Genomic DNA, 18,423 nt, shown 5'->3' with positions numbered 1-18,423 from the left:
TGGCATTCATCGTCCTGTCATTAATCTTCAGTAACAATTTTAATGGCTTTATCTAGTCTGTAAATTGATTTTGCCTTAACTTATTTAACCACAGTTCTTTTCTTGAAGAGCTAGAATGTTTTCCTTTATTTTAATGCCAGCCAGATAAATAGCGTTTTATGTAGGTATGTACATAAAGATAATACAGGTCTCCCAAATATACTGTTGAAAGAAAAATGAAAGTTACATAGTAATTGCTAGGCTTTAAGCCATAAACAAGTGTGTTTTCTCAGGATATATACATGTGTTTAAAGGTGCATAGAAAATGTCTGGACAAACACTGACTAATTTGAAAATAGTTTTTTCTAGGGGTATGAAGGAGCCAACAAAGTCAGCAGCTTTTATTTTCTTAAATGGAGTTATATATATGGATCATCATGTTTTATAACATATTTTGTAAACTTGTCAGTCAGTATCTTTGTCACATCAGCTGTGGTATAGACCCAGATATTTTTAATTGTATGAAGTTAAGATAATTTATTTAATCACCTCCCCCAAAATGGACTTTTTTTTTTTGGTTGTATGCAATTTTGGCTACTATAAATGACACTTCTGTAAAACATCTTTGTGCATCTGCGCTGTTCTTGTTTGTTTTCTTAGTAAAAATTTCTAGAATCAGAATTTCTCTGTCAGAGGGTATGTATACTTTTTAGGCTTCTGATAAGTATTACAAATTATGCTTCAGCAGGTTGAACCATTTTCCACTGATGGCGTATATCTGTACCCTTTTCTCTGCACCCCTGAAGAGACTGAGCATTATCACTCTTGAGAACGTTTTTTCTTTGCATATATTTATTTCAAAATGATAGATTTGAGGTGCAAACGCAGATGTTACGGAAATGTAGGGAGTAAAATGTAAATTACCACCACTCTCATCCTCCTTTAAAGGTAGCCTGTGTTAATAGTCTGATATTATAATTTTTAGTTTCTGCTAATTTGGACAAAAGAAGGACTCTGTTTTTGCCTGTGTTCAGTAACTAGTGACGTTCTTACTGTTTGAACTTTTTCTCTGTGAGCTTCCTATTTATATATTTTGCCATTTTGTTCTTGAGATAGTCATACTCTTGTCAGTGTTATTTAAGGGGTAGTTATATTCTAAGGATATTTAAAGTTTTATGGTAACTTTGGTCATAGAAGTTTTTAACATTTTTTAATTCAAATCTATTAATCATTATGAATCCTACTTTTAGAGTTGCATTTTCAGCCTTTTTCCCTCCCCCAGATATATAAAGACTTACCTGTATATTCTCCCAGTCCTTTTTGAAAGGACTGTCAAACTAAATTGGAGTCATAACATGTCCAAACCCTACTCAGCATATCTTGTCACAGTTACTCTATCAGTGATTGCCTGGAACTTTAAAAACGTTGGAATATGGTGCTATCCTGGTGGGCTGTGTTAAGCATTCACTCTTCCTGGACAGCTTCCATAACCTGCTCAAAATGGCTGTGCCCAAATCTTGTTTGGAATTTGGTCAGACTGTGTCCTTTTTTACAGTTGTTCCTATTTATCCTTTTTTCCTCCACCTGCATACACTGGAACTATCAAAGATGTGTATGTGTGTGTATTCAAATACATCTATAACGTAAACTTGCCATTTTAACTGCTTTCATACGCATGGCTCCGTGATTGACTACATTCATTTTTGTCCTTAAATTTTAATCCACCTAGGATTACTTTGGCATATGGTGTGAGATAGAATTTTTCTTCAAATATAGGTAGGCAGTTGCCCCAACCCAATTTATTAATGAATTCTTCCTTTCTCTGCTTACTTGAAATGACATCTTCAACATATATGAAATTCATATGCTGAATTCAGTCGGGTCTGGACCTGTTTTGAATTCAGTTCCTTTAATGTTTGTATCATCTTGGACAGTGCCACGCTTTTATCACAAGTGATTTTTTAAATTCTCATAAATTTAAATTCTCATAGATTAAGTCTTCTCCCATTACTTTTATTGTTCAAATATTTCTTAGATACTCTTGAGCTTTTATTTTTTGAATGAACTTCAAAATTATTTTCTCAATTCTAAAATAATTATTGAGATTTAGTTTTGAAGTTGTGTTTATCTATCAATCCTGTTCTTGCTTGTCAGAACTGCAGGCAATATTCACATTGGAATGACCTTAAGGTTTTGAAAATCTTTTACATTTTGTGTTTTTAAGACCTTGCCACCATGGAAGAAAGAGTACAAAGAAGATATTATGAAAAGCTGACGGAATTTGTAGCAGATATGACCAAAATTTTTGATAACTGTCGTTACTACAATCCAAGTGACTCCCCCTTTTACCAATGTGCAGAAGTTCTTGAATCATTCTTTGTACAGAAATTGAAAGGATTCAAGGCTAGCAGGTAAGCAGAGGTGTTCAGTGCTCTGAATCAATTCAACTCCTAATGAGAAATGGCTAGATTTGTGTATGATCTGCTTAAAATTAGAGCCACTTTCTAAAATTCAAAAACCATTTATCAAATTCTTAAAGAATGTAAGATGTCTTAAATGCCACAGGGCACATACAGAGATAGTAGTAAGAGTTCTTGCTCTCACTGAGTTTACAGAAGTATAAAAATAACTGTTCTGTAGGATAGAATAAGGGGATGACCATAAAGAGGGGATCTTAGCACGTTCTCCTTAATTTATGTTTGTGATGTCTTTGAAATGATAAATTATTTTATTTTTCTGGATTTTTTTTCCTTGGGCAAAACTAGACCTTAATCTAATTCCACAGACTTCTTCGAACCTGTGAAAGTCGCTCAGTCTTGTACAACTCTTTGCGACCCCATGGGTTATACAGTCCATGGAATCCTCCAGACCAGAATACTGGAGTGGGTAGCCATTCCCTTCTCCAGGGGGTCTCCCCAACCCGGAGATCAAATCCAGGTCTCCCACATTGCTGGTCATTCTTTACCAGCTGAGCCACCAGGAAAGCCCCTTTGAATCTGTAGTAACGTATTAAAAGCATTGAACAGCTTCGTATGGTATTCAGGTACTATGACCTCAGACCTTCTGTTTTTGACCTTCAGTACCTGCTCCTTCCCAAGCCCGTGACTTTCTTCTTCCCAGCAGAGGCCCATTTTCCTTTTCTTTGAGAGCAGCCACAAGTCTAGTCCTGGGATTCATGGTTCACTATCTCCCATCCACCAACCCACTAGTTTGATCCTTCCTAAGTAGTCAGAGGGTCTACCTTCACTGGGTAACTCTCGGCTAGACTGGGGCCTGGGCACCTGTATTATCTAATGAACTCCCAAGGGACTCTGCGTACCAAAGTGTAAGAATCTCTAGTCATTTTTCTCTTAGGAGAATCTTCTGGGTGTTTTGATTTTCTCCTTCTCCTATAACAAGGTAGATTGAGACCTATACTTTAGAGTCAGTCTACTTAAAGTGAAGGATAGGCACACCCCAATCACCTTCTTAACAAAGGACTCACAAACTGTAGGCAAGGCAGGATGGAAAGCAAGCAGGGAGGCTCTGTGGACCACAAACCAAGAGAGTTACAGAATCTCTAAAACCTTCCCGTTTTTATTGTTGCCTATTAACCCATTTGCTGGAAAACTTAAAGTAGAAGAGGACTTACTGAATATGACGGAGTCCCCAGGAAAATAATAATAAAGGAAGAAAAAGAGATAAATTCAGAGTGGTGAAGAGAATATGGTAGAAGTCAGTCAGCTGATGAGATTTCAGCAAATCATGAAATACAGCAGACGGAAGGGCACTGACTGATGAAGGCAGGCAGGCCATAGCCAGACTCCTCCAGCAGGCTCCTCAGCAGACGTAACAGCCTGCTGACTGGTGGGACACCAGACAGCCTTCAACACACAGAATCTGAAGTAGGATCAAAGGCGAGAGAGTAGGACGAGAGAAGGGTTAACCGAAGATCTGTATCCAGGCTAGTCACCCTCATTGACTCCTGTGTGCAGACCTTGTAGGAGGCCTGAAGAACTGGAAGAACACTGGGTTTTTCTCCAAAGAAACAAAATAAACCATCGGCAGAGAGCTAGAGTAGACAGAAGAGAATGGGACCCAGGGTAAAATCCCTTGATCCCTGAAGGATCAGCTCCCCTTATTCTGACACTGGGGCTCCCAACAGGGTAATTTGCTCACCCTCACCCTACAAGGGATAGTTAGCAATACCTGGAAACACTGCTGTTTGTCACACTTGGAGGTGGTAGGTGGTACTGGCATCTAATAGGTAGAGGCTGGAGATGCTGCTGAATATCCCACACTTGCATCGGACATCGCAGCCTTTACAGCAAAGAATTACCCAGCTCCAGAATGTAAGTGGTGTTGAGATTGAAAACTCTGATCTAAAGCAAAGTCCACCAGTTAGTAAGCTGCATACATTTACACAGGGTTCTCCAGGCACCCATCAAGTTTGTGAACTTACTCTTAAGTGGGAACAGACAGTCAGGGATAGCCAGATATGTAAGGAAAGCCTGCAGTGCAAAGGTGAAAGGTCAGAATGTAATAAAAAAGATTCCAGAGAAGTCAAAGGAGAACCTTAAAAAACAAAGCAAGCCTCTAAATCATGTTCCAAAAGAAATTTTAGAAGATACTACATCTGTAAAATGGTGAACAGGATATTAGAAATAAAGAATAATCTGAAAAAAAGAGTAACTAGAAATTTTAAAAACTTATTGCACACATTGAATCAGGACACTTTCAATGTAAAGAACAAAAAGACAGGGAGGTGAAAAATATGAAAAAAAAAATTGTTACAGAGTATCCAGTATTCACTTAATGGAAATTTCAGAAAGAAAGAACAGAGAAGACAGAGGAGGGGAAATTATCAGAGGACTACTAAGAAAAGTTTCCTGAGCTGGTGAGATGCACACAACTTTGTATCTAAGCAAAACTGTTCGTTCAGCAAATGGTTGTTGAGCCACTGCTGTGCATCAGATGGAGCTCCCATTCTGTGGGACAGGGAGGCGGAGCTGGGTGGGGGCTGTGGATTGATGAGAATGGTTGGTAAACGTATAAGCCAGCCGGACAAGTGGAAAAGGTCCATTCCATATATCCATAACTGAAATCTCCAGATGCCAGGGATAGAAGAAGCTCTTCTGAAAGCTTCTAAAGAGGTTAAAACTCCTGTAAAGTAATAGGAATTAAACTGGTATCAGACTTTTCTCTAACAACACAGAACGATAGAGAGTAATGGAAGAATATAATCGAAAAGTTTGAGGGAAAATGAAATCTGTGTCCAGTCACACGTAGAGGTGGAATAAGTATGTCTTCAGGTCATATAAGGACTCAGAAAGAGCTTCTTTCCCTTGCATCCTTTCTTAGCAAGTTATTTTAAGATGTGCATTAACAAAAACAGAAGAAGAAGCAAATCAAAAAAACAAAAGACCTTGGATTTCAAGAAAGCTAAGAGAATGACTCTGACCCAGAGTGACATTTGTACAGCAGGCCCATGCAGCTGGCACTGCAAATTGAAGCAGGAGAATGTAGTACTCCCAGGAGGGATGTGTCTGAAGGGAAAAAATGATTCATACATTAGATAACTTAAGAATGTAAGTGGGGGGGGGGTGATGAAAGGCAATCAGAAACTCCATGAAAGGAAAAAAGTTGTATAAGTTACTAAGAATGCCCTCTTAGGGAAAGAGTAGGTGCTACAGAGAAAAATATTTATATAGTCACAATAATGTAAATGGCACATTGATTTTCAACTTATAATCAGTCTGAAGACAAAGCATGGAAAGATTTAAATTACTGAGAAATAAAACTGTACTCAAGAGGGGAGAAGGGAAAATGGTTACACAAGCCCAGATCTCATTTGCCATAACAATTTAAACAATACGAAGTTGATAATGTAAGAAATACCAGTGTAAGAAATCTCCCGATCCAAGAACTCAAAGTTCCAAGAAATTCTTCTCGGGCAGCCTGGACTTCAGGTTGAAACTTACTATAAGCCCTCTGTGCTTTGTGCTTCCTACCTTATGTAGTTTATACTCCCAACTGAATTTCTGAAACTGCTTTTTTTTTTTTTCTTTAATTGAAAAGGCTTTAGTTTAGCCTTTGGTGGAAGCTGGGGGATTTGAATCCCAGCAGAGTAGGGGTGGCAGCAGCTGCTGATGAGGTGGGCCTGCTACAAAGTAGAGAATTGGGGGAAGGAGAGGAGACCTGAAGTCTGGGTCTTCACAATGAAGGGGCCACTCAGGAGAGCTTGCCCCCTGAGTACTTTCTATAGCTATTTAATTATAGTCTAGCTTATATGATTTTTATTGAAGAACACAGAAGCCAACTGAGGACTTTGCCCAAGTGTTGCTTATGTTAAAAAAAAAAAATGTGAAGCGATATTAGGGAATTTTTGTTGAGTTTAGGGCAGAATGAAACATATATGTAGCAAGTCTTCGAAATTTTATTTATTTATGGATTTCCAGTGTTTCCTTTGCCATATTTTCCCCATTTTTAATTTTCAATCTCCAGCTTTATTTTCGTAACTGTTCTTTGTTACAGTTCATCATTTTTATCATCCATGTTCTTTCTTTTCTTACAGATTGTGATATCTTTAGTCTGAATTTTTAACTGGAATCAGAACTGGATGTTGGGGTCACTCTTTCTTTTATTGTACCACGTGATTACCTAATTCACAATTGCCCCCCAGAGTTCAGATTAGTTAATATAATTTTTTAATGTTTAAAAAAAAAAGATGTATAGTAGTAAACAGTTTATTCTAGCAGCCATGTTGAACAATGTATTTAAGAATTGTAAACTCCTGGAAGACTGTATTTATATACACTATTGCAACAGTACATACTTGATAACTGTACAGTAATTTGGTTTACTAACAAAAGTTGTTAATAAAACTGTGAAACTAGAAAGGAGATTTTCTGAACTTTAATAGAAAAAACTGTGATTTTAATACTGTTATTTCTCTCCTTTTAGTATTATTTTCCTTCATACTTCCCAACTCAGTCAATGTAAATAAGCACACACACACACAGGTATACACATCTTTTACCACAATGGTAATGCTTTTGTAAATGTTTCTATTTGTCCCTTTGGCTAAAAATGTCGTATTGGACAAATATATATATATATATATTCCTTTTTTAAAAATATTGGCTTTTTCCAGTGAATTATCATGTTTAGTGTACCATGAAAACTTTTTATTATTATAGGTTAAAAATTTCTTACTTGTTTTCATGTTTGCTTGCCAAGGGTGAATGAAAGAACATGGCTGCTTTCCCTAGACAGACTGACCTTGGCATCCACATAAAGCATCATTGTTTTAAAAAATGAAGGGTGCTTAATTGTTCCCTTTTTTCTGTATTCTGTAGGTCTCATAACAACAAACTGCAGTCTACAGCTTCTTAAAGTTCAGCGTGTTAACCTAACTTAAAACACAGCAAGAATCTGGTTGTCTGAACTATTTTAAAATTAAGGAGCCAGATGTTTTTAGTCAGGTTATCCTGACAAGACTTGACCTAAACTTCGTTTTTATTGGTCATAACAGTCCAATTATATTCTTGGCCAATTTTGTCCAACGGACAAGGGAAAAGCAAAGTCAACGACACCATTATCTTGTCAAGATCAAATGGTTTTACTATTGTGGCAGAAGCGGGAAAACTTTGTTTATTGAAAAAAAAAGCAAGAAAAAAAAAAGATAATATGGGGTCAAGTGTAACTCCATGGAAATGCCACGTCTGCTCTTCAGTGAAGAAGCTGGTTTAGAGTCTCACAGAAAACTTTCGACTGTATTTATTTATTGTTGCAAAAAAGACGCTTTTTTATTGCTGCCCTCATTTGTCAGCTAATTATTTTTTCTTATAAAATCCAGTCCCGGTTACATGTAATCCATTCTGTATCTTATCATGATTCCTGTAGGTAAAAGTACAAGACGACCTCTAGATGTCTTTTCTTTCTATGAAAGGAGCTGCTATGTACACATGTGCACACACACACACACACAAAACTGGGAATCAACAATGAGTTTATTGTTCATAGTAGATGAAAATTAAGCTTGCATAAAGGTTGGGTTAAGTGGTCCTGGACTACAGACTCTGTTGCCTTGAATATAACAGAACAATTTGTCATTTACTCTGCACCAGGCTAAAATGAGTAAAATCTATTTGAAGGTATCTTGTTTGTAAACATTTGTCAGATTCTAATTTTTTTTCTTTTTGTATTAAAATTCAACTATGGATGTATATGAAACAAAATAAATGGAGATCATTTTTCTCCCACAGATGGTGTCTTTGAATGTGCGCTAATGATTCTCCGTAAGCCTTTTGAGGGGAAAGGGAGGGCTGCAAGGTAGAAAAATAAAAAGGCAGAAGGATCTGATTGTACCTGGATTTCTCCAGGGCAGTAGTGCTCCTAAATTTTACAATTCCCAGCCCACTGTCATCATGTCAAAGAAAAATATTCAGCGGTGCTAATCCTGTTGCATCAATTGATCAGCCTGATTAAAAAAAAAGATAATGTGACAAAATACATGTTGCCTTCATCTTTACGTTTTATGATACCAGGCAGATTACCCTTTACAGACTGCTACTTATATTTTATGAAGGGAAATTTTTTTTTAATGACTTCATCCTTTCTGTAATTGTTGGTTGGTTGAGTTGTTTGGGGTTTTTTCCCACATAAGAAAAAGCAGTATAAGCAGTAGGGGGAAATGGAAACCTCAGAGGAAGGTGTAGTTTGCATGTTTTTCCTTTCAGTGTTTTAATCTTACACGTCATATTTCTACATTGTCATAATCACTTCTATGAGATCTGCCATAGTTGGTTTATGCAGCTTTGCAAAAATTTTACTAGATTTTGCACTAATTCATATTAGCTTTGTCCTACCAGGTTCTGGAATTTTATTTAATTGTTGTTTTTTAAGTTTCTTTTGTTTAATATCACCCTGCTATGCAAACCTTCCCAGACCTTAGTTTCTTAAAAGAAAGACATTACTACAGTTCCCAGTTATTTCTTATTACAGGCTCAGGTGTACAAGTTATTCTGGGTTAATTTTATCTAATGAAGCCCATTGCTTTTTGTACATAAAAATGTCACTTATACTTACAAACTAAAGAAACTAATTGTTCAACATTGAAAACACGGAAACAAAGTTTTTGCTTAAAATATTAACATGGAAGTAGTCAAACATTGGTTATTTTGTCGTTTTGCTTTTTTAAAAAAATGTTACATATTGTATGCACTGTGCTGATGCAAGAATCCTACATTTTAATGAATTATGAAATTATTTTGCATCTCATCACGTCATAGTATTTCTGTACTATTTATTCATATATATAGATATATATGGGCTTAATCACTTAAAACGTTGCAGCAAGAACTTTCCTATCTGTAGGCAATAGATTGCTATGTTTTTAACAGATTGTGGCAAATTTAAACAGCAATTCTTTTTGTACGTAATAGGACATTTCATCCTAGAAAAATAAAGTAATGTTTTTGACGTTGGATTTGGTGCAGTTTCTAATGAAACAGTGGTTGGTTGGTTGGTTGATATATTTTCTGTAGATGTTGACATTGCCAAATTGTACAAAAATGGTAAATTTTGTGGGAATCCTTGGACCAGGAAGATGTTAATTTCGTAAGTGTATTTAATAGTATAAAGCCTCTTGTGATTTCTATCACCATATAAATACATAGACATTTTATAGTTTTATCAACTACAGAGCTTTAGTCTTTGAAAAGTAATTTTTGGGAAAAACACGCCTTCTTATATACACATAATGAGTTTCAAAAGCTGCTTTTCTATGAGTATTTGATAAGCTTCTGCTACTCAATAAAGTATACATAATACAACTATTTTGCTTTCAATAATCCAAGTACTAGAATGCACAGTTGTTATACTGTTAGGGTTTTTCTACCCAGCCTTTGGACCTGTGTGTGTGTATATATATAGATATACGTTTACTTTGCATCAACAATTTCCTTGGCTAGAAGTATTTTCAATGCTTGTTAAATTTCATCTGCCAAGTTCACAATCCTTGAAACCATTTCATAAAAAGTATTTTCATAATATTGGTAAGGTTTTTTTTCTCTTACCCAAATTCTGAAGGATTTGTATTTCAGTTAATGTCCTATGGTAGTTCAAAAAAAAAAGTGAACTTTCAGAGATATTTTCTAAAGTAAAACAATTACTTTTTTATATTTCAAGTGGCCTAGAGTGTTACTAAAGAGACGCTGAGATTTGCTGTTGTTTGTAATCTACCTTCCTGGAATCTGCAAATAAAAAGTTCTTTCCCTGTTTCTGTTCATTTGTTAGGCAAACTCCCTACATCTTTTGTGTTTCTGATACTATAGTCAGCGTGGTGGCCTCTTAAAATCTACACACATAGCCTCATGACTGAGGCCATTACCCATGAGTGTCAGATTTCGTCCTTAAAATGAAAATGGTGGCCTCTCAGGAACAAAGTAATGTCTTACAAGTACGTGGGGAAAGGTTTTTAGTGAATTGAAATACAAAGTACTTTTGGATACTTGGAATAAGATACTACAAAAGACATTTCTTAGAAGATCACACTCCACTTGATCCAGTTTGGACCAGATTCAACTAAAGAAATAAGTGCTATAGTTTTAAAATGATAGAGTCCACCTGAAATTGAAGTTACCCGTTGTGTAGATAGTGGGTCAGTTTTTGGTAGTGGTGGTTGAGTTGCTAAGTCATGTCCACCTCTTTGCAACCCCATGGACCCCATGCCTGCCCAGACTCATGTGTCCATGGGATATCTTAGGCAAGAATCCTAGGAGGGGTTGCCATTTCCTTCTCCAGGGAATCTTCCCAACCCAGGGATTGAACCCACGTCTGCTTGGCAGGTGGATTCTTTACCACTGAGCAACCTGGGAAGGGCCAGGTCAGTTTTTAGGTGTTTGCAAATATCTGTTTGATGAACCTTAAAAATTATTTTGAGAAAAACAGTACCAAGTGATGTCTTTAAGATTAAAAGCTAGTACAAAAGTGTATGTTTTATGGACCTTTCCTTATCAAAAGAAAGACACTTTTTTCCTGCTTGAGCTCCAACAGCTTAATTGAAGGAGGAATACTGAGTTCCTCTTGAAGGCAACAGAGTATTGTGCCCAAGATCCTTTAGTCTCTGGAGCACAAACCCATGTACTAAGAAAAATCTTATCAACAGAACAGAAGGATTCAGAACTACAGTAAATTTGCAAGTTAAAATTTTCCATAAAATTCAAAGATCGTGTCCAAAGTACTGACTAATATTGAGATTCTTTGTAAACTTTTTCGCCTAACCTGGAATTACCAGTCTGTTCTTCGCTGCCTTCCATCCACATCCCCACACGTTACCACTTCTCGACCTCACCTGAGCCTTACTTGTCTTTCACTGCAAACTTGGTCTTGAATGATGGCCTTAGTTTTACCAAGGCAGTTTCTAAAAAGTTAACAGTTTCTAAACATGCTTGTGTTTGCTACATTAACCATGTGACCTCTAAGTGACTTGTGTGTGATTTCAAAACTTCTAAAACTATTACCAATTTAATCAAACCCTAACCCTCAGTCTTATATAAAAGTGATTTTCCCCCTCTTTTTATTTTTTTTTGTCTGAAGCAAAACTTTCGAAGTTTGTTGACATGGTAGATGTACTGGAGGTGATGGGATGGGATTAAAAGGAAGTTGTTCCCCCTCTCTTTTAAACCAGAGCTATTTATAGCACTTTCCTTTATACTCTAACTTCTGACCATCCAACCAATCACTTATTTGGTCACATTGTAATCTTCCCCACCATGTTACTCAGGATCACCACTTAGCCATTTGACATTTACAAGTTTAGCTTTGGTTTTTGTGACTGGTGCTACTTCTGTCTTAGTTAATTTCTGTTCTAAAGAAAACTAATCCAGAAACACTGCATTCACTGCATACTCTCTATAATCTGTCAATGGTTCATGTAATAATGCAGTGGATTCCCAAGAGGCAATTCTAGGATAATTTTTAATAAGCTTAGGCAAAACTCATTCTCAGCAAACTCTAAAAATCCTTCAGTTAATGCTTTACCACAGAATAGCCAGAGCCTCTCAACTTTTTGCCTCGTTTGGGACAAATAAGGTAACAGTATCTTGTCACAGGCAGATATGTTTTAGGCTGTGAAGTCACTGTGCTGTCCTGACATCCTGTGTGTATATGATGCTTCTTTGAGGCCATTACAGACTGACATAGCTTGAACTCCAGTGCATCTCCTTTGAAACCAAATGTGCTGTTTTTCTCTTCAATGCAGTTATTTTTCTTTAGGCAGTCATCTTCAACCAACGATTATCAGTGTTTCTATTCACAGTGTTTCAAATTAATTAAAGCACAGTTTGGTCTTCTGGGGAAAAAAAAAACACTGTTAATGTTTTTGTGGGCTCAGATATAAAATCAATAATAAATTCAGTTCGTGATTAAATATTTTTCAAGCTAGTTGGAAAACGTTTAAGATTCACATGCTTGCAAGCCATCATTAAATACTGGTTCCAGGGTTTGGGGAGTGAGTTTGAGAAATGCTTTTTTCCCAAACCTTCTGGGGCTCAGTGAGGCTAAAAAAACCAGGTGCATCCAAGATCTGATTTCATAGCAAGATTTACTGCTTTACAAACACAAACATGATACTTGGTCTTAATAGAAAAATGACATCAGATACACCCAGAATATGTTTGGCATTGGGATAGCTGCCAATATGGCACAAAACATAGGATTTTAGAACCTGGGAGGCGTGAAAATAAACTGTATCTTGTATTTTGGTACATCAGGAACACCTGTTTGCTTGAAATAAGACCTTCGGTACTCTTAGGTGGAAAACTTCAATACTTGTCTTGGGCTCCAACTTTAGTGTTTGATCTAAATGTGATCTAAATGACATTTCATACGTCTGACTAGCGCACTTACTGTTATGTACAGAATTTAAAATGTGATGGTTTTAGTATAAAATCTGGTTTGATACATGATATAAACTACTTGGAATTGTATATTTAAGATCAAGCAAATGTTTTTGTGAACTATTTCTACTGAAGAATGTATTTAAATTAAAATAATTAAAAATAAACAACATGAAGCAGTGATCTGTTAACTGGACAGGTCAGTTAGCTGAGCTTGTGTGAAGAACTGGCACACCAGCTGAATAACCCCGCCATGGAGCTCAGAAGCATAACCATTTAAGAAGCCTTTTGTAAATAAGACAGTGACTTCAAGATGAGAGTCGGGACTTTCAAATAGTTCCTAAAGGGACTATTTGCCCTTTCTAAAGGAAAATCCCATTATATAATGATAAGGCCTTTCCTGTCTCGTTGCAGAATTTAAGTTTCAGATCCAGAAATGCCCAGCTGGTGTGTTTCAGATGCACTGGGCGTGAATTGCCCCTTGCACTTGCCCATCCCTTTTTCGGTTAAATCTTTTCACGTAGCTGCTGCTGCTCCTGAGTAGTCCATCTCCTGGGCGAAGGCGCCCTCTCAGAACCTGAAGCAGAGCTGTAGGAAGCTGCCTTCTCTTATGGTAGATGTGGCCCATCACAATATACCTGCTGCCTGAAGAAAAAAAAAAGCCAAGATATAAAGGTATAGTTATCTTTCAAGTGCCATGTAACAATAAGAAAACGTAACACCTTTAAGACATGCCTATAGCCTGAATCTACGATCTTGCTGCACTTGCTGAATCTCAGACATTCAGATCTCAGACAACGGGTGGAAACAGCTGAGTGACCTTTACAATCATATTCTCATGCTGTTAATAGCCAACACTAAGAACAAAGGTTCTAATCACAACAGTACCAGCAGGATTTTTACAGGATTTCACATTTCTAGAAAGACGTAGGAGTGGGCATTACTCGCCCCCCGCCCCTGCAAAGACGACTATAAACAGTTTAAACAGCCCCTTAGGCATGCCTTCTGGCAACTGTGTTCGGTCATTCACTCCACTTGTCAACAAATAGTGATTTGCTTTGTGCCAACGCGCGCAGTTCCCATCTTTAACCAGAGGAGCCGGGAGGGGGTGTCGCTGATGGAATTTAAATCACAGAGTGGCCGAAGTGATACTTGTCTAAATTCTATTCATTTCAGGATACCCTTCCCGTCCCCCCAAAAAAATTGGTACTGAGATGACCGATAGGACCGAACTGTGGCATATACAAATTACAATGTGGCATAACGTGCATATTCAAAATGGTCCCTTCGGTCAATTTCAGTACCTGGCTTAAATTCTGGACATGGCTTATTGCAACTAGAGGAGTCTAGGGCTAGTATGTGAACTCGGAAGAAAAACCCGTCCGGAGTGATGTACAGGCGGTTCATCTTGTACAGCCCGTCTCGGTCCACCAGGAGAGTCACCAGCCGGATCCCTGTGCCGAGGACGTCTACATCATGCACGATTCCGTTTAATGCTGCTTTCAAAAAACAAAGAGTTTGGAGAAATGCATAACGCTCACATCCTCTTTTCTCCCCCCAGTGCGTTTCTTACAAATCACGAAATGGTCCACACGGCTCTGGAGCTCGTAAGACCGAGTCGGTGGGTTTCTCTAGGGTTTGGTTTAGGGACCCGGGGCACAGCCCGGCGTTCTCGGCTCGGAAAGGCTCGCCCCGCGGCCTGGGCTCGGTCGCCCGGGCCCGGGAGGAGCTGCGGGCGGGACTCACCGAACTCGCTGGCGCAGTAGGACTCGCGCTCGTCCAAGTCCGCCCTGCAGGCGCGCGCACAGGACTCGGCGCCGGGCTCGGCGTCCTCCCCCCGCAGCGCGCCGAGGTGCGGCGGCGGCGCGGGCGCGGGTTCCGGGGGCGGTGCGGCGGCGCGCGGCCGGTTGGGGTGGGCGGGGCCGGCGGGGATCTCGGCGGCGCGCGCGGAAGGCCGCACGGCCGGGAGGCGCGGGGCCCGGGCGCGCGCGCGCCGCGGGGAATCCCCCAGCGCCGGCTGACGGCGCGGTGACGCGCGGTTCTCGGCCTGCGCCAGGCGCGGGCTCGGCGGGCCGGCGGGTGCGCGCGCGGCCTCCCGGAAGCCCGCCCGGTTCTCCGCGGGCGGCGGGGGCTTCCGGCGCCTCAGGTCTGACCAGGCACGGGGAGCGGCTTCGGCCGCGCGCGGCCGCCGCGGGGTCTCGGGGACCGGCTGCGCCCGGGGCCCAGGCACCTCCGCACTCGGGCCTCCGCCGGGGTCGGGCTTCCGGCTGTGGGGCGGCCAGGCTGTAGAGAGAGAAGAGGAGAGGCCATTAGAGGAGGGGAGGCCGGGGAGGCTGAGCGGAGAGGGCAGGGGAGGGGGCTGGTCGAGAGGAGCGGGGGAAAGAGGAGGCTGGGAGGGGAGGGGAGAGGAGGGGGAAGGGGAGAGGCCGAGAGGAAGGGAGAGAGGCCGAGAGGAGGGGCGGCCGGGGAGACTGAGGAAGGAAAGGCCGGCAGAGAAGACGCTGCGGAGGGGAGGGGAGGAGATGAGCCATACACCTGCGAGCGGGGACCTGGAAATGAGACGGAGAGAACGGGAGCGGGGGAGGAAGGCGCCCCCCGGTTAGAGGAAAGACGCCCCAGCTTCTGATGAGCACGGGTTTCCTAGGCCTCACAGGAAGACCGAGGTGAGGGGCTCGCCCTGTGAGAATGAGGACCACCAAGAACATTTTTCTCACCACGTGGGAAGATTTCATTTTGTTAAGGACCCTGTCTGAATCAATAGCTTTTAAAATTACAACAACCTATTTGTTCTAGGACTAAACACAACTGACAACTCTGGTTAAATAGCAAACTCCTTTTGCCCTTTCTTTAATATATATATATATAAACATCCGCCTTTCTGCTATGTACAGTTTGTTGAGAAAGTACCGAGAGCAAACCCCAGGGGGAAAGGTCTCATATTACAGGTTCTCCTAATTGTTTAAGCGCCCCTGACAACAGAACTATTTGGTTTTCCCATCCGTATTTACACTGTCATCTCTGTCTCCGCAGAATCGAGCATTTGTGAGTGGATTTTTATCTGGCTTCTTGGACACCGCTTATTAGTAAACCACAGCTTAGAAAGATGTTTAAAGCGTGGCTGGGAGGCATAAGCCCCCGGTTAAGTGTGAAAGCACACACATCCCTTACATGCACCCCTCCCCCCGCCCCGCATCATTTTCGTGGTAGAGAAAAAGCTCCTAAATGGCATGGCATGAAAACAAATTTTTGAGATTATTAGTGATTTTTCCCCAGCTCTGCAGGCAGGTTGGTGAGCAAACTTCAGCCAGCTTAGAAGCTGGGCAACTTTCCATGCCCAGTTACACAATATCACCTCCCCCTTTTGCCTTTTGCCTGGGTCCCAGTGCCCTCCAGGCGGGCACAAGAGCCCGTCTTTATTTTTTCTATTGTTTTAACGGCTGGTTTTCAGTATTTCTCTCCTCTGGCATCGAAATGCTTGGTCTGCTCCTTTGCAATTCTTGCAACACTTCATTTAAAGTGATTTATCTTGCCAAATTGACAATCTCCTTTAAAATCAGCTTTCAGCCAGCAATAATCGCCGGTTATAGTTCATGTTTTTGCAGAGAGGTTGATTCTGACTCATTATGTTCAACGTTGCCCATACACAGCTGAATAAAGTTCTGGTGGATATCCAATTCCTGACTGTCAACTGTTGACCTCACAACTGCTTCCCCATTGATATCACCATCTGTTGTCATGGGAAAGATTGTCTGATATTTGGGTTAAATGCCACTGAAGTCATTCAATTTCCATGTGGAAAAATAACCCAAAGTAAATTGCCCTGCGAGGTGCGGAAGCTATTTTTCCCGGAGATAGTGAATCGAACAGAACATCTAAATAAAAGCCAAACAAAAAACACCTCTCCGCAGAGAACCTCTTGTTTCTTCATTCTCTCAGTATTTTCCATCTCATGCATGAAACTGTGTGTATATGTTTTGTGTGTTTTAAAGATTCAGGTGTCCCAAGGCAATTGGTTGGGGCTGCAGGGAGAGGGAAGAGAGGTCCGATTTCGGCTCCCTCCGCCCCCAGCCGCGGCGGGGCGCACCCAGCGCCTGAGATCGCCGGCGGGACGCGGACCCGGGCGCAGGGCGGACCCCGAGCTCCTGGGGCGCCCGCCGCCCGCCGCGTCCCGCGAGCCCGGCCCTCAAGGCTTCCGAAAGGCGCGCCACGACCCCTTTTGACACTTTCCCTCCTCTGTGATGGAGCAACTACTTAACATGCAAAGTTTTCTCCAGCCTGCCAGGCTCGCTCGAGATCATTTCAGTAGCTGAACAACTGGCTTCATTCCGAAAAGGCTGCCAAGACACACACAATCTTGGGGACACATTTTGCTCCTTTCAAACACGAACACGGACCTGGAGTCCCCTCTCTGGTCACCCTGACCCCTTTCTCGTCCCTCCCTTCATCGCGCCCTCTCCGCACCTCGTCCCCGGATTCCAGCCCCTCTCCCAGGGCTCAGCGTTTCATCGATCTTACCTTTTCTCTCCGCCACTGGGGCTTCGGGAGAAGATCCAACGATCAAACAGAGGAGCCAGAAAGCTCTAGCTGTCATGTTTGTAGACACGGTTCCCAGGCTCTAAAACTGAGCCTGGGCTTTTGCTCTTTCTCTCCCCCCACCCCTTCTCCACACCCCCACCCCCGTTCATGCTAATGAGGGGCAGCCTTTGGGGAAACGGGAATCACACTGAACAGACCATTGGAACAAAACCGAGCTGCAAGAATTTCTCCCACCTCCTAAGGGGGAAGAGCACGTGGCCTCTCAAAGTTGTCCCTGGGAACGTCTGTCCTGCGATCTGCGGGCAATGAGAACATCAAATCCGACACTTGAAACCCGTGTGGGCTTGCGGGCTGGGGCTGGGTGGAGGAGCGTGTATGGTGGCAACACCAAAGAAGGATGTTGAGGGGCTGAGGGACTGGGTGTGGGAGAATGAGTGATAAGGAGATTTTTCTAGATTAAGTCAACAACAAATAGGCAAATTAGAGCCTAAGACAGTTTGGGCTTGTGGAAGGGAGGAGATTCCAGGTGACAAAAAATTCATCCCAGAATGTGTCATGGATTCTGAGATGAACTAAGTCACTACATCCTAGGTTTGATTACATTATATATGTAATATTTATTTTCTAGAATCAGGCCCAACGCCCTCATAAAATATTAATAGCTTTTCTTCTCTCTCTCTCCTCCTTCCCCTAATTGAAATTGGTATCTAGTTGGCTAGATTCATCGTCTTTTAGCCACCAGGTGCTAGAGGATGGTGGTGGTGGTTTAGTCACTAACCTGTGCCTGACTCTTGCGACCCCGTGGACTGTATAGCCCACCAGGCTCCTGTGTCCATGGGATTTCCCAGGCAAGAATACTGGAGTGGATCACCATTTCCTTCTCCAGGGGGTGTTCCCAACCCAGGGATGGAACCTGCATCTTGAATCCGTGTCTCCTGCACTGCAGGTGGACTCTTTACCTCTCAGCACCAGGGGCAATGAAAAATCCTCCCCAGCTCTCTGATGATGGCTCACCTCCTCAAGAAAG

At 41.3% G+C, this 18,423-nt stretch overlaps 2 protein-coding genes across 15 annotated transcripts in view; one reads left to right on the top strand and one right to left on the bottom strand.

Annotated features, from left to right (window-relative positions):
• The window catches only part of BPTF (bromodomain PHD finger transcription factor), a 130,815-nt gene extending 120,576 nt beyond the window's left edge, over positions 1 to 10,239 (top strand). For 12 of the 14 annotated variants that reach the window (XM_055408233.2, XM_055408235.2, XM_055408234.2 and 9 more), the window contains 2 exons: positions 2,204 to 2,390; positions 7,317 to 10,239. In XM_055408233.2, coding sequence (XP_055264208.2) covers positions 2,204 to 2,390; positions 7,317 to 7,353 — 224 coding nt within the window. In that variant the 3' untranslated portion in view covers positions 7,354 to 10,239. The other 2 variants (XM_055408230.2, XM_088829229.1) reach the window with 2 other exon arrangements.
• Positions 10,240 to 10,375: 136 nt separating this feature from the next.
• On the bottom strand, positions 10,376 to 17,508 carry C20H17orf58 (chromosome 20 C17orf58 homolog). The gene is made up of 4 exons (XM_055408240.2): positions 17,376 to 17,508; positions 14,607 to 15,143; positions 14,165 to 14,356; positions 10,376 to 13,505 (listed from the first exon to the last, which is right to left on the bottom strand). The coding sequence occupies exons 1-4, from the start codon at positions 17,449 to 17,451 to the stop codon at positions 13,315 to 13,317; spliced, it is 996 nt and encodes a 331-aa protein (XP_055264215.1). The 5' UTR covers positions 17,452 to 17,508; the 3' UTR covers positions 10,376 to 13,314.
• Between the last annotated feature and the right edge of the window lie 915 nt (positions 17,509 to 18,423).

Source organism: Moschus berezovskii, chromosome 20 (genome assembly GCF_049115385.1).
Source record: "Moschus berezovskii isolate FMDL1 chromosome 20, NW_MosBer_1.0, whole genome shotgun sequence".
NCBI classification, from domain to species: Eukaryota; Metazoa; Chordata; class Mammalia; order Artiodactyla; family Moschidae; genus Moschus; species Moschus berezovskii.
The sequence above is the reverse complement of the archived record's forward strand: the minus strand, read 5'-3'. Positions and strand labels throughout refer to the sequence as shown.

Coding starts and splice junctions, on each gene's coding strand:
- C20H17orf58 (XM_055408240.2), bottom strand. CDS start 17,451: ATGACAGCTAGAGCTTTCTGGCTCCTCTGTTTGATCGTTGGATCTTCT. Junction 14,357..14,606: donor CTACTGCGCCAGCGAGTTCG/GTGAGTCCCGCC, acceptor TTTTGAAAGCAG/CATTAAACGGAATCGTGCAT. Junction 13,506..14,164: donor ATGTCCAGAATTTAAGCCAG/GTACTGAAATTG, acceptor TTTTTTCTTCAG/GCAGCAGGTATATTGTGATG.